Raw genomic sequence first — 22,215 nt, forward strand, 5'->3', positions numbered from 1 at the left:
GACACAAATGTGAACTTCAGAAACAAATTTAAAGCAGTGCACCTTTAAATTTTTTCACGTAAACATGAGTGAACAAAGTTCATCTTTAAACTAGTGCAGTACCAAACTGATCACCACTTAAAGATATGAATGCATTTATTTAAAGATGAGACACGTGTTTTTGATCAACACTGTGCTATTTTCACCCACATTAAATCCTCTGACTGTTGTTATTTTACCTCCTAAAGAGATAAAAAATAATCCACATAAAAAGTTTTGAAATTCAACACTGCAAAAATAGTTTAAATCATTAAAATACACATATATACATACAAAGAAGAAATACACTGACTGCTTGCTTACATTGTGAGCTGAAGCACAGTAATCAATCCATGCTGTTAACATCACTATTTGAATATTACTTGCAGAAACTGTTATTGATTTATCCACAAAAATGCAACACTTTGAATATCGTCGTAGCCCCTTTTGTTTGTGCGCAACACGTTTCGCACGATGAGAAAAAACTGGAATGTTTAAAAAAAACTACAGGAGAACATAACTATTTTCACTGAAGGAGTCAGTTCAAGCATCAAACATGAAGGGATGAAAGTGCATCATTAAAACTTGTGATAAATGCTTGTGAGCTTTCGTATAAGCAAGAAAACAGGCTCTCTGTTGAGTCAAAGCAAAAAGACGAGAGCAAAAAGCAAAGCCAGCATGGCTCACTGCATAACTGCATCACTGCTGCATAAATACAGATATACCATATAAATAGTAGTCAAATATTTACCAGTATCAATAAGTGCTTACGTTCTAATATATAAATACATCTTACAGTATGCATAATTACATCATTACTTCCTCTGATTTTGTGCAATAGCAAACCCCATGCATTTGTACCAGGATAAAAACCACAACATTAAGAAAAATGCAACATAAGAAATGTTTCTTTTAAGATCAGTTCACAAAATTCAACCTGCATCCGTCTGTCGGCAGAAGTGACGATCCAAGAAAAAAAGCCCTCCTTAGAGCAAACCCTCAGAAAGCGTGGCCACTTCTCAATAAGAGTATGTTTATTTTTAACCATCTACGGAAAAAGAAATAAAGAAAAGCAACGAGAGAAATCAAACAAAAAGGCACGGACCCTTGCTGCTTGCTCAGAAGCACCAAACTGCACAAGAAGCGTTATTTCAAATTTGGTCAGACTGCTTTATAATACACATTTCCCCTTATAAATAGTCTTTAGAATTACTGCACTACTGCATTACACCTTGATATGATTACATAAACAACAGTCTATTTTCAAAGTACACACAGTAAAATACACTGTTTGTATGCATCTAATGAGTATATATGTTAAAGACATTTGTACAAGATCCATAAATATCACTTGTTGTGCAATTGTACGCAAACTAGCTCAGACAAAAGGCATATTAGCATATTTATCTTTCCATATTGCACCTGCACCCACTTATGATTTTTTACCTCGCAAACCACCCTGCTGCTCGTTCATTTGACTCGACTAGCCTGTGAAGAGAAACTGTCTTCCTCACTCTGAACGTGCAAGACCAAAGGAAATATTATTATATAGCCTCTAATGGAATAAAGACAAGGTGATTAAAGGATGGCTACAGGTGTTCATGGGTGGATCGGAGGAGAAAAACATGATTTCAGTGAGGCTCTGTGGTAATTTTCAATGAGGCGATGGCTTTCAGGCAGGTCTGAACGCTCTCCTCTTGTCTGATGTCTTTGACAGCAGGATCAGGACTTGTCTCCTGATGGTCTCCAATGTTCTCTGCTCCCATCTCAGCCCTGTGAACTGATCCCTCCCTGCTGCTGCCGCGTTGGCTTTCGCTGCTCTCAGGGCTCTGCGCTGATGAGGGGCTAGCATCGGTGCCGGGGGAAGGTGGGGAGTGCAACATCTGGAGCCCTCCGACAGGAACGACGGGGAGCAAACTGTGGGCTTGCCGCTGGGAGTGCAGAGGGAGGTGGCTGAGGATGTTCTGGTGATGAGAACTGGCAGGACTGGGCAGCGCAGAAGCCAGACTGCTCCTTTCATCCTGAAACAACATCACTGCCAGCGTTAGCAGCTGTTTAAGCATTGCCAACAACACTTCACATGTGAAAATTAGTTAGAAATCATGCAGAAATGTCAAAGTTACGTTAAATGAAAATACAAACGTGTCCAGGGGACCAAAATGTCAACGGCATCAAAATTCCTCTAAGTTCCTATAATGTTTTAACAGTTTCAATTTAAAAACATTATTTTTTTTTCAGTCATTATCAAATGTTTCTGCTTAAAACTTACAAGTAATCTCCATCTTGACTTCAGATGAGCCAATGTTAGTCTAAGGGCTGATACTGATTTTTAATTCTTGCACAGCTCCAACCTGATTTTGAATCTTTCTGAAGCTGTAATCAACAGAACATCTAAAACAGTTCTGATTAACTGAAAAGTTAATGTTCTAGAGGGAACGACCTCTACATGGAAGACTTGTGTTTGAGTTAGCACTTACCAATGGTGAGTTCACAGACCAGGAAAAATCCTTGGTTTTTTTCCCTTGTTGCTTGTATATATTTTGTTTTGATTTGAATATTGCTCTATCACTAATTCAGCCAATCAAGCTGAATATTGGCCAGCTCACCAGATGAGTTTTTGTGCCTCTCTAATCTTAACTGTTGCAGGGTTTTTTTCCTGAACAGACTCAGTTGTGAGGCACAAAGTTTATCCCCATGGACTAATAAGCTAAAGGCTAGTCTAAATGCAGCTAAAGCACACAGGAGGATAATCGCGTACATTTCTGACCAAATACTCCCCTTCCAGCAATCTTATAGTTGCGCTAAATGAATCACAACAGCTCTAAAGATAATCTTATCAGATAATCCTACCTTGTGTGGTGTTGGGAAAGTTCTAGTCTGCTAGGAAGGATGTCTGGACCACTCTGATCGTAAATCCAGGCTTTCAAACATGTTTGATTGTCTCGGTCTGATTCTTGGTTGTTATGTAGCAAACCAGGAAGTGAGTTGGCAGAAGCATGATGCACGCTCCTCCTCTGCCATGTATGTTTTCTTGAAAGTCACGTTTTTTCTTACAAGAATTTGTTTTCTGAGTGAAGAAAGTTGTACATGAAAGCAGTTTGTGTGTAGTGTATTGTAGCTTTTGGTGAGTTGCTGCGCACCACACACTGTAGTTCCACATTTCCCAAACAGCTTTTTCAACCAGTGGGGTTGTCAGGAGCTGGTGTCTAACTTCGGTAGTCAATAGATGAAAGGTGGGGGACACCTTGGACGGGTCTCCAGTCCATCACAGAGACAAACAACCAATCGCACACTCACTCTGAGTCCTAAGACTATTTTATGCTTCTGCGTCGGTACAGAGACACGCAACCCCATTATCAGTCATTGCGAGGACTAACAGACTCGCAAGGACGGACGAAGTCGAGCCTACTTTTCTAAATATCTGTCGAATGAGACGGGGAGCACAAGCTTGCTATTGGTCAGGATGCCGCTTCCTTTAAATTTGTTCCATTGCGCCCTCAAAAAAATAAAGAAAGCCGACGATATCTAGCTGAAGACATGGAGCAGCTTGGGGAATGCCTCAAGGAAAAACTCTAAAAATATAAACATTTTATTCACTCATGACTGGAGGAGTAAAGAGATACGCAGCGATCGTTTTATTCGTGGATGGGAATGACGAGAAACTTGGGTTTAGTGGTGGCGAGCGCATGAAGAGGTGGAGGAAAATGAGGGACAAATGTGTCCGCGTTAAAAAGTCTCTGAAATACAAAAACCACAATGCTAAATGCACTATCTTGGACCAGATACATGACAGGGTAACCCAGAACAGTGCTACGCCTTCTGTTGTTTCTGCGGGGAATTGCTTTGCAACACTCCCCAGGAGACGGAGAAGAGAGCAAAACGGCTCAGTCAATACATGTTTATACATGTGCATAAATCCGTCAATACAATACTCTTCCTCATGGAGCTGACGCAGAAGCAAGCAGAAAGATTACAGCTGAGACCTGCAACCTTCTCACTGCGAGGTAACTCTGCCACCATGCAGCCAGGAACAAAATATATGAGGTTATTTCTGGTAATTAGCAACTGTGGCAAATACAATTGTTATAACCTCACAAAGAGAGACATCTGAAACTCTGTAATGCATCTCTGTTGTTGTGCTCTGAACTAAAACGTCCCAGATTTTCATTTCCACATATTTCCAACAAACACATAACAGAGAAGTGAATGGACAAAGGAAAGGCAGCATTTTGTCCCTAAGAATGTCATTAAAGGACAAACAAATGTCTTTAGAGTTCATTTTTTACCATATGAAAGTGGAGGACCCACAAGTGCGTGTGATAGAGGACGGTTCTGTTTTATTAGAATAAGGCATAAAAATCACCAACAGCATCAGATATTAGCACTTCAGAGGTCAGATCCAAGAAAAATGTCTTAAAATGTCTGCAGACACAAATCTAGAGATGTTGTGGTCTTGGCAAGCTTGAGGCTAGCATGAGTCCTGTAGGATGTAAACTCAATTTCTCCAAACAGAGGCTGTTCAGGAAGCTGTCTCCAACAGGTAGAATAGTGACTGTTTATTACTTTTACCCAGAAGCACACTTCACAATGGATGAAAACTAAGGGTGCACCGCATCAGCCAACCGATTAATCGGCCCCGATCTCAGGTTTTTTAAAAGATCGGTGATTAGCCAAAAACTGCAGTCGGAGCCCCCCTACTTTATGTTAGAGTCGTTAAACCAGTGCTATAGAATTTTTTTTTGGACAACTGTGTCAAAACAGGCACAAGGTTTTGTTTTCAAAATTAGAAAAATGAAAGTCTAAAGGAACAAATATGATTTTGTAGTTCAAACTGCAATGCTAAATATGTTCTTTTAAATTTGAGAACATTACCTCATGTCCAGCTGAAACTGGTATTGTTTCATGAGTATTCATGTTGGTTATCTCAAAAAAAGCTAATTGAAACTTTGACGTAATCTGCTTTTAGTTAAGACTAAGGCCCTGTCCACACGTAGCCGGGGATCTGCCAAAACGTAGATATTTTTCTACGTTTTGGCCTGTCATCCACATGAAAATTGAGTTTTTTCACACGAAAACTGATCTTTTTTAAAAACTCCGGCCAAAGTGAAGATCTGCGTTTTCTCTGTTTTGGGTGTCTGCGTGTGGACAGACAAAACCGGAGTTTTAAGGTCCGCAACGTCACTTTCCGCGACACAAAAAAATGCTGACATCACGTGTGCGACCTGTGTTTACACTAGCCGACAGCATGGATGCCCTCAGAGCTGCGCTCGCTTTATCAATGGTCCAAGCGCTTTTTGCTTGTTTGTTTTTGCAAGCGGAATTACTGCTCCTTACTGCGTAAGACCACAGACGAAGGACGAGGTTAAGAACGGGGGAAGTACTGCCGCCTACAGGTCTGGCATGTCCTTAACAACGTATTTATCCGGGTACGTGTGGACAGAGGTTTTTTTTAAAACGAGGTGATGTGGATGCAAGTTTTTGGAGGGGCGGATATTCGTTTAAAAAAAAACCCGGCTACGTGTGGACTAGGCCTAAATCAAGTCAGGTTTTTCTCAAGATTGTTGATCAGCCAAAAACTGCAATCGGTGCACCCCTAATGAAAACCCATTTTGAAGAATGTTTTGTGTGTTGTTATATTTTGTAGACACTCATTCATGTAGCTAACATTTGTGTTTTGCAGTAATTGTTTTAATTTCCAAGACAAAATAAGCAAACTTTCATATCCCTTTCAGCCTTTAACTTTGGTGAATTGTGGAATTATTCTCAAACACATTCATCAGAACTCGCCTGTTATGGTCAAACATGCACCAAACTGAGCTAGCACCTAGCCAAACTTAGCATGGGGTTAGGGTAATAAACTTCAGTCAGATTTGGAACATTAAACCTGAATCTGCAAGGAATTAAAGTAAAACGGGTCTGGCGGTTCATTCAGACATTTACAGTGTTCACAAGTGTTTAATAACTGGAATCAATTAATGATTTCACGAAAGACGGTAAAGAGATTTTGCAATGTTCCAACAACACAAATACTCTCTGACAGAGCTCTAACCGAAAAAAGTGAAGCGTGCAACAAACCTTTACCATTTCAAAGGCTCCTTGCTGCAGAGCCAGCTCCAGCTTTGCTTGATGTCGGGTTTTATCACAGCTGCCTTTATGCTGGTGCGAGCCTCTGCGGGGCGACACGGCCCTCAGCACTACCCTCTGCCTGCCCCTCACAGAGGACTCCCGCTTCCCACCAAGCTCCATCCCAGGAGACATGGATCGCTCCACTGTGACCAGGGATGGGTGCTGAATGGATTTGAAATTAGGTGACCCAGGCCTCAGCGGAGAGGAATCCCACCTTGGAGATGACCGACCTCGAGGGGAAAGATCTCGCCTCGGTGATGGATACCGCAGACGGGAAGGAGAGGGCTCACGGATGGGAGACTCCCAACCAGGAGACAGTAGGCAAGAAGAGTAAGGATCAAAGGGAAGGCTGGTCTGGTCCAGAGGCAGCATGCTCAGAGAGTCTTCATCCACAAACTTCTCCCTATGCTCGGCCATGAGGGAAGGTCGATGATCTGAGCGCTTGCCAGAGGTTGGCTGATGGGCGTCGGCTCCAGGCAGAGTGCTCAAGGAGCAGCCATGGACGGCAGCAGAGGCTGTAACCGACACCGAGGTCACACCACACGGCTGAGGACTGGTGCTTCTTGAACGCAGCTTCGGGGTGGAGTCCCCCTCGTATTCATCGTCCTCATCATCTTCTTCGTCTATCTCATCAGCTTCTTCATCCATGCCGTCGGAATCCTCAGCATCTGAGAATTGGTGTTTTGTAGTTGTTGCCACTTCTGTCTTGCACTCTTGTTGAATGTCCGCTTCAAAAAGACACATCAGTTAGTTTAATGTTCTGGACCAGTCACGTTACAAAGTGTTTTGATGTAACTTTCTTACCTTGTTCTTGTATCTCAGTCTCATCGATCGTTACCGACACCCCCAGTTCAAGACACTTCTTCATATGTGCCTTGGATTTCATGTGTTTAGTCAGGTTTCCTGTAGAAATAAGGCAAACAAAGCTGTCATTAACACAGACTCCAGGATTCTGGCACAAAGTTAGCATCTGTAGCTTCTTGGGGTAAGAAAATACAAGCATGTAGCATTTATTCCAGCTCCGTGGCCGAGTGGGATGAGTGTCCGCTGTCCAGGACTTCAAATCAGAGGCAGGAGATGTTTATCTCCCAAAAGAAATGTACAACTTACAAGGGTGTTAAAAAGTTAAACAATGACAAAATAATTTTAAAAAAAAATACCTCAACACCTTTTCCAGGGGTGTCAAAAAGTCAAGGGCCACAAAAATGTGACTTTTTCAAAAAACTAATCTAAATGTATTTTATGGTGATTTTTTTTATTAATAAACCTCAAAATGGGTCAAAAATAGGCTTATGATTACAAATCAGAACATAGAAATGTTAGAAACTGCCCTCAAGTGTGTGATCATCCCATATCTGATAATGAGCAGCTGTGTTTATGAGTATAAATGCTCACCTTTAGTTTTAAAAGCAAAGTTGCAAACCCTGCAGATATACGGTCGCACATCTGTGTGTGTTCGGATGTGTTTTTTCAGCATGCTTGGCTTCTTGCAGCGAATCCCACACTCCTCACAAATGTATTTCCCCCGACCTCGACCTCTGACGTACACATAGTCTTCATTGGATTTATACCTAACAAATAAAAGGGATTGAATTTGACATATTTGTGTTTTGTTGAGCAAAAAAAAAAAAAAAAAAAACAGCCAATAACTGTGTGTGCAATAACACAACAACCCATAAATCGACTGACCCTCCCTCAAAGATTTTAATCCTCGTTGGCATTGTTTGGTTTGTGGATGCCTCCCTCTCTTTCCACTCCTCCTTTGCAGTCTTTGCTCTGCAGCTGGTGTCTTTCACCTTCTTCCCGTAAGTGATGTCCACCTCTTTGGGCTCCGGTTTCCTCTGCAGCTGAATCAAACGAACACACATGAAGTTAATACCCATTCTGAATGCACACCGTATCAACGGAGTAATCTGATGCATCCAATATTATGTGTCACACATGGTATTCCACTGCATGTTTTGCAAAACATGCATTATTCCGAAGCTGCAGGGGGGAACCCATAGCAGGAATCCTAAACATTGTTTTTAAACCAAAACATAGATTAAGCATCCGTTTTTGTTCTAGTGCACCAGTGATAAACAACTTCTCAACCTGGAAGTAACTCAGGGCTATTTTTATCTCCTTTTTTTCTGCGTATGCAAAGCAAGTGAACGATGAAAGTGAATCAGCCGGCTTGCTAATGATCTCCCCAGAACCTTCTGCCAAACGACTAAAGAGTGCAGTTTGACAGTTTTTAGCCAATAATGTCATTTAGATTTTCTGCATTTTAAACAGTTTAAATGTAGACTAATTCAACTTGCTGTGCATAATGCTTTACACTTAAAGAACCTTACATGTTTTTCAGTGTTAAAACAGATGTGAGGATTTTCTCACCTGTTCCATGGTCTGTCTCCAGAGGATGAGGGATGAGACTAGCTTCCCCGTGCCAGGCGCACACATGGCAGCCACGGTGTATATAACCTCGTCTCCTCTTTGTCTGGACTGCAGCAAGGCCAGAGCCGCGCTCGTGTTCAGTTCGAGAGGATTGGGATTGTGGGAACTCACGCACCACGTGGCGTACACGGAGGCGAAAGGGGCGTTGCTGTCAGCGCAACTCGGTTTGGTGTAGTTGAGGTAACACCAGCTCACGCCAGTCATTGTGCGGAGACTTGGAAACTGAGATAGGAGCCTGGAAGGATCTGAGATGAGGATGTCTTGACTGTGACCAAGCTGCGTGGACACTTCCATCTTCACTTGCTCTTTTGTTTCACTTACTGGCGTCACCAAGTGAGGAGGGGCGCTACTGTCCATAGCGGTTTCAGCACCAAGCTCAACGGCTTCGGTTGCCTTTTGATGAAGTGCGACAAACGTATTCCTACACGAGTCACTCTGAACTCCAGGTGTCGATGTGCGCCTCATCTCTGACCTGTGCCCCTTCTCCTCACTCACATGGCATTTCCCTAACTCCACCGCACTCAGCTCCTCAACTATTTGCCCAAACATTCTTTCCTCCTTCACTCGTTTTTGCTGCTTGACCTCCATGAACTGGTCCAAGCTGCTGGCGGGAGACAGCATCCGCTTGTTTGTGCCACCACTGGAGGCGTTCGTAGTGGAGATGGTTCTGGAGGTCAAAGACAGAGGGATGCCTGTCTTTAGCTTAGCTGATGACAAATCTAGGGCCTCAACGTTGAAAGAGTGAGCTGCGGGTGGTTTTGCGTGAGCTGATATGTTATGAGCATCAAGATGCCCAGACAAGCGGGAGGTTTGGCTTTGAAGAGAGGACGTGGCCGAGCTAACTACGTCAAAGTGATTGTCAACCATCTGCGATAGGGAGGTGTATGTGACGCTGCCAAACGATGGCATATTGGTTTGAATCCTAACTGGAACTACAAGGCTGGGATGTGGCAGCTGGGGAAATGTGCTCCCAGTGGAAAATATTGGCAAAGTCTGTGGCAGAACAGTGGCTGCTGCAAACAGCGGGGCGGTGCTGCTGAGGTACGGTGGAAACACCTGTGATGGGACTTGTGCTACCTCAGTCTCCATATTCAGTGACTCCTGTCGCACCAAGTTTCCTCTCCTCCTCTCCTTCACAGCGCTGATGTCCACGTGTCTAACTTTGGATGTTGGAGACAGGCTGCCATAGTCAAATGATATGCTGCGTACCTCTGGGAACTCCTTGCGCAAGTTACATGGCGCCTGTTCTGAGGAGGAGCGTCTCATTTCATGCTGCTGGCGCTGGTGGAGCACAGAGAGGGAGTGCCCACTCCCTGGCACGGCTAAAAGCTCCAGCGGTTTGCCAAATTCATCTTGTCGGACTGGAGAGGCAGATTTTAAGGTCTCTTCTCTGTCAAAGGAGTAAGTGGAGCTATAAGACAAGTTGCTGTCCTGACTCGGACTGCGAGACAAACTAGTGCAAGCAGACTCAAAACTCGATTCACCGGAGGAGTGCTCAATTTCAGCCAAGCGAAGCCGTTTTTTCTTCGGAGGGAGTTTTTCTGGGGGGAATTGTGCTAAAGTTTCACTCCTCTGAGGCCACTGAAACACCTCGGTGTGCTTCTCCGGTTCCTTCACTTGCACTTCTGGAGCTTTTTCTGGACTGTCAGGCTCAACTGTAACCCTGATTTCTGGGACTTGAATGTTTGGCTGTCGCACAAGTTTAGGCGCCATCTGAACAGGCTGCCTTAGTCTACATTCCATCTCAAAGGATTCACTGGTTTCCAGTCGGTGGCACTTGTAGGATTCTGACTGTTCTGAGTGAGGCCTGTTGATTGAATTTGTGTGCTGAATGACTGAAATCACGTTTCCTAAGGTTTTACGACCAGATGATTCAGAGCTCATTGATACGTCGATATCACACCTGTCCAGATGTGCCCTCCCTAAAGCCATGATACCCATTGCAGCTTGTTTTAAATCATGGTCTTTGTTTGGATCAAAGATTTCCTCACACTGCTCATGATGGCTCTCATACTGCCCCGGTACCTCCTCCTCTTCTCTCTTCTCTTTGCGACGCTTACGAGTTGCCATCTCCATTGCTTGTTTCTGTTGGCTCACACTAGGCACGGTTGATAAGTAGTTTTCCATTTCCTGTCCTGAGGGTGAAATCTTTCCAAGGCTTTCTGCGTCTGTGTGACCATCGTGCACAGATAGCTCGATAGCACCTTGCCTCTTGAGCCTCCTCATCCCGCTTGTGCTTGTTCTTTCATCAAAGGAGTGGCTGCCTCGGAGGGCTTGTGGCATCGTCAGGCACACAGCTGAGGATGATGGCATTGAGTTGCTTCTGATCAGAGGGCCCGTGTCGCAGCTGGCGTCCGACTGCAAGTCTTTTACCTCCTCCCTCGTGAACGATTTTGTGTTTATTTTGATTGACTCCGCTTGATCTTTTTCTTGAGTGAAAACGCGGGACACCCCTTTCTCTGAGCATTTCCCAGAACGTTGCCCTGATTCTGTGCAGCAAGCCACGTAAGCCGCGGTCTGTTTAGGACTCGGCCGATAGCACTTTCCGAACATGATTTCCTGATAGGACTTTGCGTTGGTGTTTGGAGGACCGGTCTGATGCTCTGAACTCTCAGAGCGTGAGAAGTACCCAGAGTCTGTGCTGCCCTTGCTGGATTGACTCGGGAGGGACAGATTATGCTCAGAGTCACTGCTTCCCTTTTCAGACAGCCGGAGTGCGAGCTTTTGCTTGATCGCGGAAGATTGAATTGCACGACTAGCCTCGGCCGTGACAGGAGATGCATTGATTTCTTGTGGCTGGGATGAACCATCCTGAGCTGACATTGATGTGGCTCCCTTTTTCTGCGCTATGAGATTTAGTACTTTTACAGCAGTGTTATCTGATCCCTCCATTGGAGAGTCCAGCAGCAGCAGCGGGTCATTAAGAGTGTCCTCGTCTGTGTCCGTGCTTTGCTCAGCATCAGAGAATAACTCTCCTTCTCCTTCAAAAGACCCCTGGTCGGTAATGGCGTTGTAAGACCCATGTTCAGAGAATGGCACCGTGCCAGCTTTGACGGAGTGAGCATGGGACTTCCTGTGTTTATACAGGTTGCTCTTGGTTTTGAAGGAGAACCCACAGGGGACACATGGATAGGGTCGCTCCCCGGTGTGGGAACGTATGTGTTTCTTAAGCACACTGGGTTTGGCACATGCCCTTCCACAATAATCACAAACATACTTCCCTGGTTTTTGAGGTTTCTGCTCCCCTTTAGAAGCCACCTGTGACAGCTGATCTGTTCCTGAAAGGGAACCTGTTTGTTGGACTTCAGGTGAAGTTGGACACTTCCTTTGAGATGCAGCTCCATGTGCCTGAGCTGAAAGTTTTTGCCTGCCACCAGAAAAGGGCTTTGCGGACTGTGGCAGATGTGAAGACACTTCAACATCTTGATGGCTTGCAGACAGGTTGTGAGAGGACTGATCTTCTAATTGTAGAGATTTTCCTGAGTCAGATATTTCACTGAAACCACACGTGTCTCCTAGCTGCTGGTGCCATGCTTTGCTTTCCAATTCGACCGATGGTCTTCTTTTAGTCTGTGCAGCATCCGATGAGCCTTTTTTCTTTGCAACATTTCTCTCCTGACCCTCAGCGGAGGTTTTCACCCCTGCAGTAGTTTCAAGTGACTCCATGAATCCAATGTCACTTCCTTTGCGATCGATTTTCAAGGATGAAATCTGTTATGCAACTGTAGTGGCACTAACACGTATGTGAACTGCAGGGAAGGGTCATCTGAAAGAAACAGGAGAGAAAGGGGCGTTAGAAACCACAGATACAAATGCCAGTGCAAACTAGATGCATATAAAATGAGTCTTATAAAGAAAAAAAAGAGGAGAAAAACAATCAGTACTTTCAGGAAAGTGAAAGCTATTCAGGGTCGTTTCCCAAAAGTCCCTCCTTTAAAAACAGACTGTAAAATTTATAATGAGCTCCATAAAAGAAGGAATGGAAAAAACTAATCTGGCAGAAACGTCAAACTTCCCAAAAAGTGTGTGTGTGTGTGTGTGTGTGTGTGTGTGTGTGTGTGTGTGTGTGTGTGTGTGTGTGTGTGTGTGTGTGTGTGTGTGTGTGTGTGTGTGTGTGTGTGCATTTGTGAAAATAGTGAGAGAAATTTTCACATTTGTAGCAACATGAAAGTTAAAAGACGTTTTAGAAAGTCTCTGCAAGATTCTGCACTAATATTCATCAGCCAGTTGTAGACTTGTCCAACCGCAGCCAGGCTGATGCTTGTATCAGGATTAGTGATCTCCTCTATAACCTGTTGTATCCTACATTTCTTCTGTCTGGTGGCCAAACAACATCTGGCTGGTGACAATTTTAATGTATTTTTCAGTAAAGTTACACTGTTTATTATTATTTTTATTTATGTATTTTAATTCACTCAAATTACATCTTGTGGTAAAAGTTGGGTACTGCAGTCCATGTATCAAAACAAGTCCATTCTGAGCAACTGTTGCCAGCTACGGATCAGCACCAGAAGGTTCTAGATGACGAGCGAAGACGAGTCATACACAGTAAGTTGATAAGTTGATAAATAAATTGTAATATCGAGTCATTGGTCATTTAAAAAGTAACAAGATTTTTAAAGAGTCAAATTTCTGATTCTAATTCACTTAGCATTGTTAGCTCAAGATTAGCCACTAGCCTTCTTTGCCCGATAGTGTAAACAAAACGGATGCTGTGGCTTCTTAGGGGTATACATGAAATAACTTCCTTTCCACACTGATTCTGCTTTTTGCTGACTAGTGTCAAATTACAAATCCCGGCGCAGACTCTGGAACCCCCTAGGTTTACAGATTGTAAACAAAGACTACGTCCCTCTTTGGCTTTTTTAAAAGGAGAAAATCTGACACCCACCAGTCAACGAAGAAGGAAAACTATTTCAATGTAACCGTCCTTCCAACATGACTGAGACATTGGACTGTTTGGTGATTGTTTCACAGAAAAAATTCTTACTTACTGTACCTTTGAGTAGAACTTATCAAGCAATCTTTTACCTTTAAGTTGCTGTTTTGGAAACAAAACATCAGACTTTTTCAAACCATTACATGCACTGTACACTATTAATAAATCACTTTGGGATGTCAACAGGCCATCCTGAAATATGTCACCTTAAAGGTATAGTAAAGGATCTTTTTCTTCCGCATGGATCATCTGAACCACCGGTCCGCTTAACTGTCAGTGGTGAACCATTCATGCAAGGCCGTTGTCGTATGTTGCTGGGTAGTTTTCACTTCCTGCACATGTGCAAAGCGAAGTTTGGGCTCCCCATGGATGCGTCTGTCGCTAGTTTTCTGCTCGACAGGTAAGCTAAAGTTCGGAATATTATTTGGAGGAATTCATTTCAGATTACTGCTAGAAGAAGAAGTTGGCTGCAAGGCCGGCGGCTACTTGTAACGAGGATAACTGGCCGTTCTTTCTCATGCACATCTTTTTTTTTTCCAAAATGAGGAGAGGGCAGTTCTTTACTGAAATTCAGAAACATCCTCCGCTATACCTTTAATTTCACTATTTTGTTTTAAGTACAAAATGACATGTACTACAGGGTAAAACCATAGACTCTGCAGTGACATTTTCAGTCTTAGTGTCACATGTTCAGCACTGAGAAGAATGCAAGTGTTAGTAGTGTTATACTGGTGATAATGAAGTGTGATCAGTCTATCTGTGTTTCTGTTTGGAGAGTCGTATTCACCTAAACCTCTTCAGCTGCAACACAGTTCTCTGCTTCTTATTGGACTGGAACCACACACGTCTGAACTCATCGCCTGCACACTGGGCTGCACGGGACCACACGCTGCACTGTATGCAAACACGCCTGAGAAACATCTGCATGCCTGTGGCTAACATGAACTGATTTCTCCCCATTAAGGATGGGTACCTGAGGACACGTCTCTTCCATCTTCTCACTATCATACTGTGTCCTCCCAAACGAGGTTATATAAGATTATCTGGCTCAAACCCTCTGAGTTCCCCTTAATTAGGACATCCTCCAACTCCTACTCTCTTCTCCCGTTCCTTTGTTAGCATCACACACGCACATACACACACTGCTCAAGCACAAACTGGAGGATGGGGATCCAAGGTGACTCTGGAGAGAGGTGCTTGAAAGCAGCTGCAGAGAGGTCTTCTACCTTGCGTGTTTATACTAAATTTCATTGTCTTCTTCTATGTGGCTCGGCTTTCTGTTAAAACCTTCTGACTTGGGAGGAAACAGCTAAAATGATGAAGGATGACACAAGGGGTGGAGGTGTGGGCTTGACAGGGATGATCCACGCTTCAAAGGGGAGGTAAACTAAGGGGAGTGCCGGGGGGTGACAATAATCAGAGGCCTGGTAGGGAGCTCCCTTTCAAGGTGACCTCATTGCTTAGTTTCCATCCTCCGTGAGCCAGGAGAAGAGGGTAGGTGTGCAGAGTGACAATGAGATAAGACCCTCAGAACCAATGCATGCCTCTTGACTACGGACGCCCCAGAGAGAATCGAACCGACTCGCTCAGACACTCGTTGACGGGTCTAGATTCTTTGATTTTCCTGCATATTTCTCCCATACCACCAGGCAACAAGCGCTCACCTCTACAGAAATATATGACACAGCAGCAATGACGTGCTACAACAGCAGGCAGGTGGGCGGCAGTAGGTGTGCTTCACGGTGACTGTGGTACAGTATGTACGTGTGGATGGGTATGCTTGACTAAGATGTTAATCCTCTGCATTCTGCATGAGAGAAGACAATGAGCAAAACTAACGCTTGCCATGGAGAGCATCGTTATGCCTCCTCCGCATTACATCATTAGAGGCTAAGTTGGCCATTAAAGGGAACAGGAATGGGGAATCGTGCTGACAACTAATCCATAAATATCATGAGGTGACAAGCTGGATGGTAAAACCCCGAGTGGTGTTCTCACAGATGAGGAGATCTGAGTGTGACATGAAGCACACGCCTGGTGGAGAGAGAAGCCTCGGCTCCGGCAGCTGACATTCACGTATCAAATGTAATCCTCATACTAACCTGACATTTGAATACTCCCTCGTTCCATAGCGACAGTCACATGTGACATTCCTCATCCTGCAGCGTCCTGTCCTCCACTCCCCTCATGTCCAGGTAGTGATCAGAACAAAGAGCCCAGCCAGGTTAAGTCCCATCAGTTGTGAAGCTGCTGGCCGACTGGGTGTACATTAGAAGATCTATTGATGCGAGCAAGCCACCAGAGAAAATACCCAACCGTGACGTGCGGACCCAGGCACAAAAATAGCAAAGGGGCCCTGGGAGGGATTACACAACAGCCCACGTTTAAGGACGCTTCTACCCCCCCAACCCCCCCCCCCCCCTCTCTCTCTCTCTCTCTCTCTCTCTCTCTCTCTCATTGTGTTTGGGAGCACAGCAGCAGCTGCCTCACTCCACACGAGGGGAGGCGGCTGTCATGATCCAAAGAGCCAAACACCATCATTCTACAAAAGCGCTCTTCATTCAGGATCTGAACCTTAAATGGTTTGGTCTGGATGATTCCACGCTTCCATTCAGGTACTGATAATTATCCAGTTTAACACCTGAGCACGGCTTCATTTGCACAGAAGAGGAGGGATGCATAAGTGACTCTGAAAGCCCGTAATCACACGGTGCAGCAGCCTCTGAATGTACATTTTCCTACAGCGTGTAGCCTATTCAGCGCGCGCGCTGAGAGCAGCTCAATGAAAAGGCAGCGTGCGTCTGGATGTGTGGCTGCTGCAAAAATTAGTCTTGTTCTGTGATTTCTGAGACTCCCACAGCCCGCTCAGAGCCAGTTCTTCCCGTAACGACAGGATTCGCTTTGTGAATGGAGAGTCGTGATGAGGGTGTCATTAACACAGCAAAAACTGGGACAATGCTGTAGATTATGTGCAGCTGCAAACCTCATCCTGAATTAGATGTACAAAGTCAATGTTACAAAGCCTCTGCATTAATCAAATCTAAAGACTTCCTCCAAGTAGGATTTACGTAACATCATATATCTCAGACTGTAGATTTGAAATTAGAATACAGACTGCTTAATTTTTTTACTGTATACATATACATACATACATACATATATATATATATATATATATATATATATATATATATATATATATATATATTCAGTTTTGTTCTACTGACTGTTTTACTTAAAATGCAGTTTCATTCACTCCTGTGGCCCTACCTGCTGGTTTGAGGTCGAATCTGCATCTGTGCTTCTGACACACATGCTGCTAAGAACTGCCTCATTGTCTTTGTTTATTTGCCACATGATTATCTTTGATTTCCTTTCCCATTTTTTAATTCTCTTTCACTTTAAATAGACTTTTTGGCCATTTCAAAGTGATAAAAATAAGACTTAGTTACAAGTCTTCATGAGGACAAATTCAGAACTAATCATGTTCTAATCCAAAGGCAAGCTGCACTTTCCTCAGATAGCGTTCCAGTTCTGTTATAAAGACGGATACCTCTGTGTGCACCGTTACGCTGTCAAATGTAAAAGTAACAGTTTCTGAAATGAGATATTTCTGCTGCTGTTTTGTTTATCTCCATTTAATCCAATCTGCTCAACAACTGTATTTATATTAAAATATATGAACCAGTGCTCTGGGTCTTCCCTACTCCTGCTGTAACTGTATTACAACAACACAGATTTCCATGTGAATGACCATTTAAAGAGCAAGTCACCCCCAAATAAACTTTTTTTTGCTGATAAACTAAATAAACGAGTGTCTAATCGTGCTGCAGACACGTGTCGTCAATAATTTGGCACTTCAGTGCATCTTAGTTAAAATTTAAATATTCTGCCTAAAACTGGCAGTGTTGTGCCGTTGTCCGGTAAAAACTCTGCACTGTATTCTAATTTAAATCTGCCACCGCTATTGGCTAAGAGGTATGCTATGATGTCATCTGGTACATTATGATGTCACAATGCTGTCCTGAGCCTGTGTGTGTATTTGTTAGCAGCTCTGCCCTCTCGGTCTGCCAGGCAACAGCATTTGTTGCATTTTTCAAACATGAAGTGGGAGTGGAGTTAGAATATGGTAGGGGTTGACTTGCTCTTTAAAGCAAAGCTGTCGACAGTTGGGCCGCACTAGCCTTTAGCTTATCAATCGTGTAGGACGTGAATTCTATTTCCCTCAACCGAGGCCATTCCAGAAGTCACCATTTTACTTTTAAATAGAAACATTCTTGAAAATGGCAAAAAATAAATAAAAAAAACAAGTTTTTGCACGTGCCATTAGCATTAGCATGTGCAAACTGCTAAGTTTTAATTTCAGGTGATCTATTCCAAACCAGCTAATACTGTCATAAGTTGCACTGATGCTTGTCTGTTTTAGACCCAACAATGTATTTAATCTGATGTTAAGCTGTTTCATAATCCCTCATTTGTAGTAAACTTCAGCCTATTAAAAGAGTGTAATTTATGGATCTATAAATAATTTATCCTCCTCAGATTCACGCTGAGCTGCTGGGTGAGAGCAACTAGGCACCTCTGTAGGAAGCAGATGTGGCTCAGCTGTTTTTAAACAGAGACCCCATTCTTAAGCCTACACATCAGAACAAAAGCTTGAGTCTAACAGCATTTAATGACGAAATCCTGCCCAAATTGCTGCTTTTATCTATTGTGCAAGAAAGCTGTAATTTCCCACCACATTACCTACAGGAAACAGCAAAGTTAGCGAATGCTAGCGATTGACAGTCCCTGCACAGTATGGAATTGCAGGGAGGGAGCTATAATTAGATCCAGCCTCTAACAAGCCAAAGATGAGATTGAAGCTAACTAACTGCAGAGCAGCGGAGATCCATTATGCTTGCTGTATTCGGTGTCTAGAGAAGCAGCACTAAAATGGCAGATACTCGGTGTGCAGTGAAGGTCAAGTCTCTTGTCTCTATAAATACAATAGTCTGTCCCCCAGGATGTCCCACACGCTGCCTGGCATTTCCACTACCCACAGCTGCACTGCAGCTCTGCTGACCGGCTCTGGTTTGCCACAGGTTTGCACACGACTGAACGTCTCTCACACACACACACACACAGGCCGGGTGTCCTGATATTTAAATTAGCATTGATTTGATGTTCATGAATGGGAGGAATGCAGGTTTTCCTCCTTGCTGGCTGTGGTCACGTCCCTGTCAGGAGGAGCTGGAGCCCGCTGCTGAAACGTAGCAGCACCAAACCCTTTGGGATCCTCCGTGTTTCACCTGATGCATCAGTTCATTCAGAAAACGTAACCCCTCCCCACCTCTGAGCCTGATCACCGACCGCTTCCTTCATCCATCTCAAGTCATCCTCTCAGAAAGGCGGACTCGTGCCTTGATCGCAGCAGTACCTGAAAATAATCTGACACGATTGTGTGTTTCCATGACAACCGCGCCAACGTCTGTAACAGTTTCTCAGTTCCTGTCTACATATATAATTACTGCCACAGACTACAGCACAGAGGCTGGAGAAATAAGCAGGCACAATGGGATTCAGATGTGACTAGAGAGAATTACATATCCTCTGCTGATAGATGTAAAAAATTGTCACTTCAAGAGTTTGTTGTGATTAAAATCATGCAAAAAAAGAAAAATACCTGCAAAAGTTTAATGAGATGTTGTGAATGCTTAACCAACTCATCCGGATATTAATGCTTAATGGACTCCAATAACACTACTTGCACCAAAATATAATCTTCAGCCTCTAAAATAAAAATCAGTTTTTTAAATTGGTCTATAGAACCTAAGCCCAACTTTCAGTGTTTAAGGCCTACTGACAACATTTGTTTCCAATTTCCTTCACATAAAGGGGCGGGGCTAAAAAGTATACTGCAGCCAGCCACTAGGGGGTGTTATGTTTCAGCTCCCAAGTCACATTCTTACATCAAAGTATTTGATATTTTGTAGAAAATTATCTGCAAATCTGTAGAGATTTTGAAAAGTGGACAATCTGCTTCTAATTCACCATTAGCATTGTTAGCTCAGCGTTGGTCTTTACCCAATATTATAGTAAAAGTAAAGGATGCTGTGGCTTCTTAAGGGTACAAGAAATAACTTCTGGGTCACTCCTGTTTACTGGCTTACGTATGTGACCCAACGGCTTATTTACTCACATCCTCGTTCCAGAAGTGCAGCAGTGAAAAACCACTGCTTTATTCCTGGCAGTGATATCAAACAGCAATAACAATGTGATTTCCTTCTTTTTGGTTTAATAGCGGATGGCATAAACAAACCATAACCTTTGAAGTCTTAAGCCATCTTGTGATCTCATGAGTCAAGCGAGAAGCACAGCAGAGAAGCCGCTTCGCTGCTGAGACTCTCCCAGTGTGCACTTGAGTGCAGTGATTGCAGCGAGTAAACCGTTCCGCGCCGGGGATACTTTCGGTGTGCAGCCGGGTTAATGCTAATCCACACTGGAGGCATCAGCGGCACGGAACGACACTGGAATATCTGCTTCAAATAGAATCCATTATATTCATGGGTTGATCCACACCAGCTGCAGCATAGATCGTTTCAGGCGTATCCCAGAAGCATCTCGCCACGCTGTTAAAATAGGATTGGGTTCTATTTTTGCTGCAAGCCGCTCCCGAGATGCGTACATTTCCGCAGTTAACATAGAGATACAAGAAATCACATATGGTATCGGTGTAAAATGTCCAGTACCTTTCAAATAAGACTATTGCAGAGATGCAATTTTGTGCATCGACCATCATCAGTAGTAGAGCTGGGCGATAGAGCTGGGCGATACAGCCTAAAACCAATATCACGATATATTGAGGATTTCACCTAACGATAAATGGATGATAACTACAGGTATGCGCAGAAACAAAAGTTGTCCACTAGACGGGGCTGTCACGCGTATTACGTTGAGTCAGTTTTTACATGACTCAAAGAGGTACTGCTTCTTAAAGGGACATAAATGTTGCCGACCTACACACACCTTTCGTTTTTAATCATCAAATCTATTAACATGGGAAAAATTTTCTCAATAAGTGTCAGAAATTTTGATAACAATACATTTTTGATTTTTTTGCCCAGCCCTGATCAGTAGTTAATACTGACAATATGTCTCCTGGGTGACGGTGGCACAGGAGTTAAGTGCTCGCCCCGTAACCGGAAGGTTGCAGGTTCGAGCCCCGCTCAGTCTGTCGCTGTTGTTGTGTCCTTGGGCAAGACACTTAACCCACGTTGCCTGCTGGTGGTGGTCGGAGGGACCGGTGGTGCCTGTGCTCAGCAGCCTCGCCTCTGTCAGTGCGCCCCAGGGCAGCTGTAGCTACATTGTAGCCCATCACCATCAGTGTGTGAATGTGTGAATGACTGGTTGTGTTGTAAAGCGCCTTGGGGGTTTCCAGTACACTAGAAGGCGCTATATCAAATACAGGCCATTTACCATTTACATATCGGCATCATATCAGCAATAAAAAAACAATAAATGCTCAACTTCTACTCATGAGTCCAGCAACGACGACGGTGGAGATGCCCTTGGTGTGGATTGACATGCCACAAAGCCTACAATTAAACCGTCCCGCTGCTGCTCTTTGCCGCTGATGCCTCCAGCGTGGATTCGGGGTTAGGATGCTTTCAAAAAGCTGTAGCGTTTTACCGGCCAGTGTTAAATTACGAATGCTCACAGCATTAGCTGGCGCAGACTTGGCAACCCCGCGGGCTCATAGACTGTAAACAAAGACTATGTCCCTCTTTTGTTTTTTTAAAAGAGAAAAACTGACAACCCCCATCTGTCTGAGAAGGAAATCTGTTTTAATGTAGCATTCCTTCCAACAAGATTGAGACATTAGACTGTTTTGTGATTATTTCGCTGCACCGTTCTTACATTTTGTAACATTTAAAATGGCTACTGGCCATGACACATGCTGCCATTCATTTGTTAGATATTTGAATTTCTCCTGGTCCCGCTCAGTTGTCTGATTAAAATAACCTCCAGACTGTTTAACAGCAGGTCTGGTAATAAATGCTCATAACAACCTCACTTCGTTTCAAATCTCAAGAGAAAATGCAATGCTGTAAATATTCTTTTATAAAGCAGTTTTGTATTTCAAATGTTAATTAAATCCTAGCTTTCAAACGGACTGAATGCAGATGTGTCCAGGGCCTTTCCACAACTGTCTTCACATGATCTGCATCCTCCCAGCTTGCCGTTTGTTTGGGGGGGGGGGGGGGGGGAATCAGCAGTCACGCGCTGGGGAAAGCCTGCTGGAGGACGGACGGAGAGAGGGAGGCATGGACGGGAGGAGGGGATCGGGGGTAACTGCATGGACGTGAAAACCCCTTGCAAACCCCCCATCTGCACGTCATGGAACATTTGCAGAACAGGGACCTCCCACCTTAAAGGCGCGCAGCAGAGAGCAGACACAACAGTGTGATCGACCCTCCACCGGGTGCACCATCTCCGCTGCGTTATCGCAGCTGCCGAAGGTCGGTGGAGGCTCAGAAGATGGATTTTTATCGAAAGAAAGAGCAGGAAGCAAAAACTTACCGTCCACCGTGTGCAGCCAGCCTTTCCACGGCTGTGTTTAAGAGGAGCTTTAGGGAGAGTGTTGTTTTGCTGGGTCATCTGTGCACAGCAGGGGTGCACCGCTCCGTTTAGATCCAGGCTGCTGTAAAATGTCC

At 44.0% G+C, this 22,215-nt stretch overlaps 1 protein-coding gene across 2 annotated transcripts; it reads right to left on the minus strand.

The window, feature by feature from the left end:
• Positions 1-1,431: 1,431 nt before the first annotated feature.
• Positions 1,432-22,210, minus strand: hivep2b (HIVEP zinc finger 2b). Of its 2 annotated transcripts, none has more exons than XM_015969472.3 (7): positions 22,082-22,210; positions 8,521-12,346; positions 7,834-7,991; positions 7,540-7,715; positions 6,949-7,047; positions 6,100-6,872; positions 1,432-2,039 (listed from the first exon to the last, which is right to left on the minus strand). In XM_015969472.3, the coding sequence occupies exons 2-7, from the start codon at positions 12,244-12,246 to the stop codon at positions 1,650-1,652; spliced, it is 5,322 nt and encodes a 1,773-aa protein (XP_015824958.3). In that variant the 5' UTR covers positions 12,247-12,346; positions 22,082-22,210; the 3' UTR covers positions 1,432-1,649. The 2 variants fall into 2 exon arrangements, with proteins under 2 accessions (XP_015824958.3, XP_015824957.3); XM_015969471.3 differs by lacking the exon at positions 22,082-22,210 and adding an exon at positions 15,622-15,780.
• Positions 22,211-22,215: the final 5 nt, after the last annotated feature.

Source organism: Nothobranchius furzeri, chromosome 18 (assembly GCF_043380555.1).
Source record: "Nothobranchius furzeri strain GRZ-AD chromosome 18, NfurGRZ-RIMD1, whole genome shotgun sequence".
In the NCBI taxonomy this organism is placed as follows: domain Eukaryota; kingdom Metazoa; phylum Chordata; class Actinopteri; order Cyprinodontiformes; family Nothobranchiidae; genus Nothobranchius; species Nothobranchius furzeri.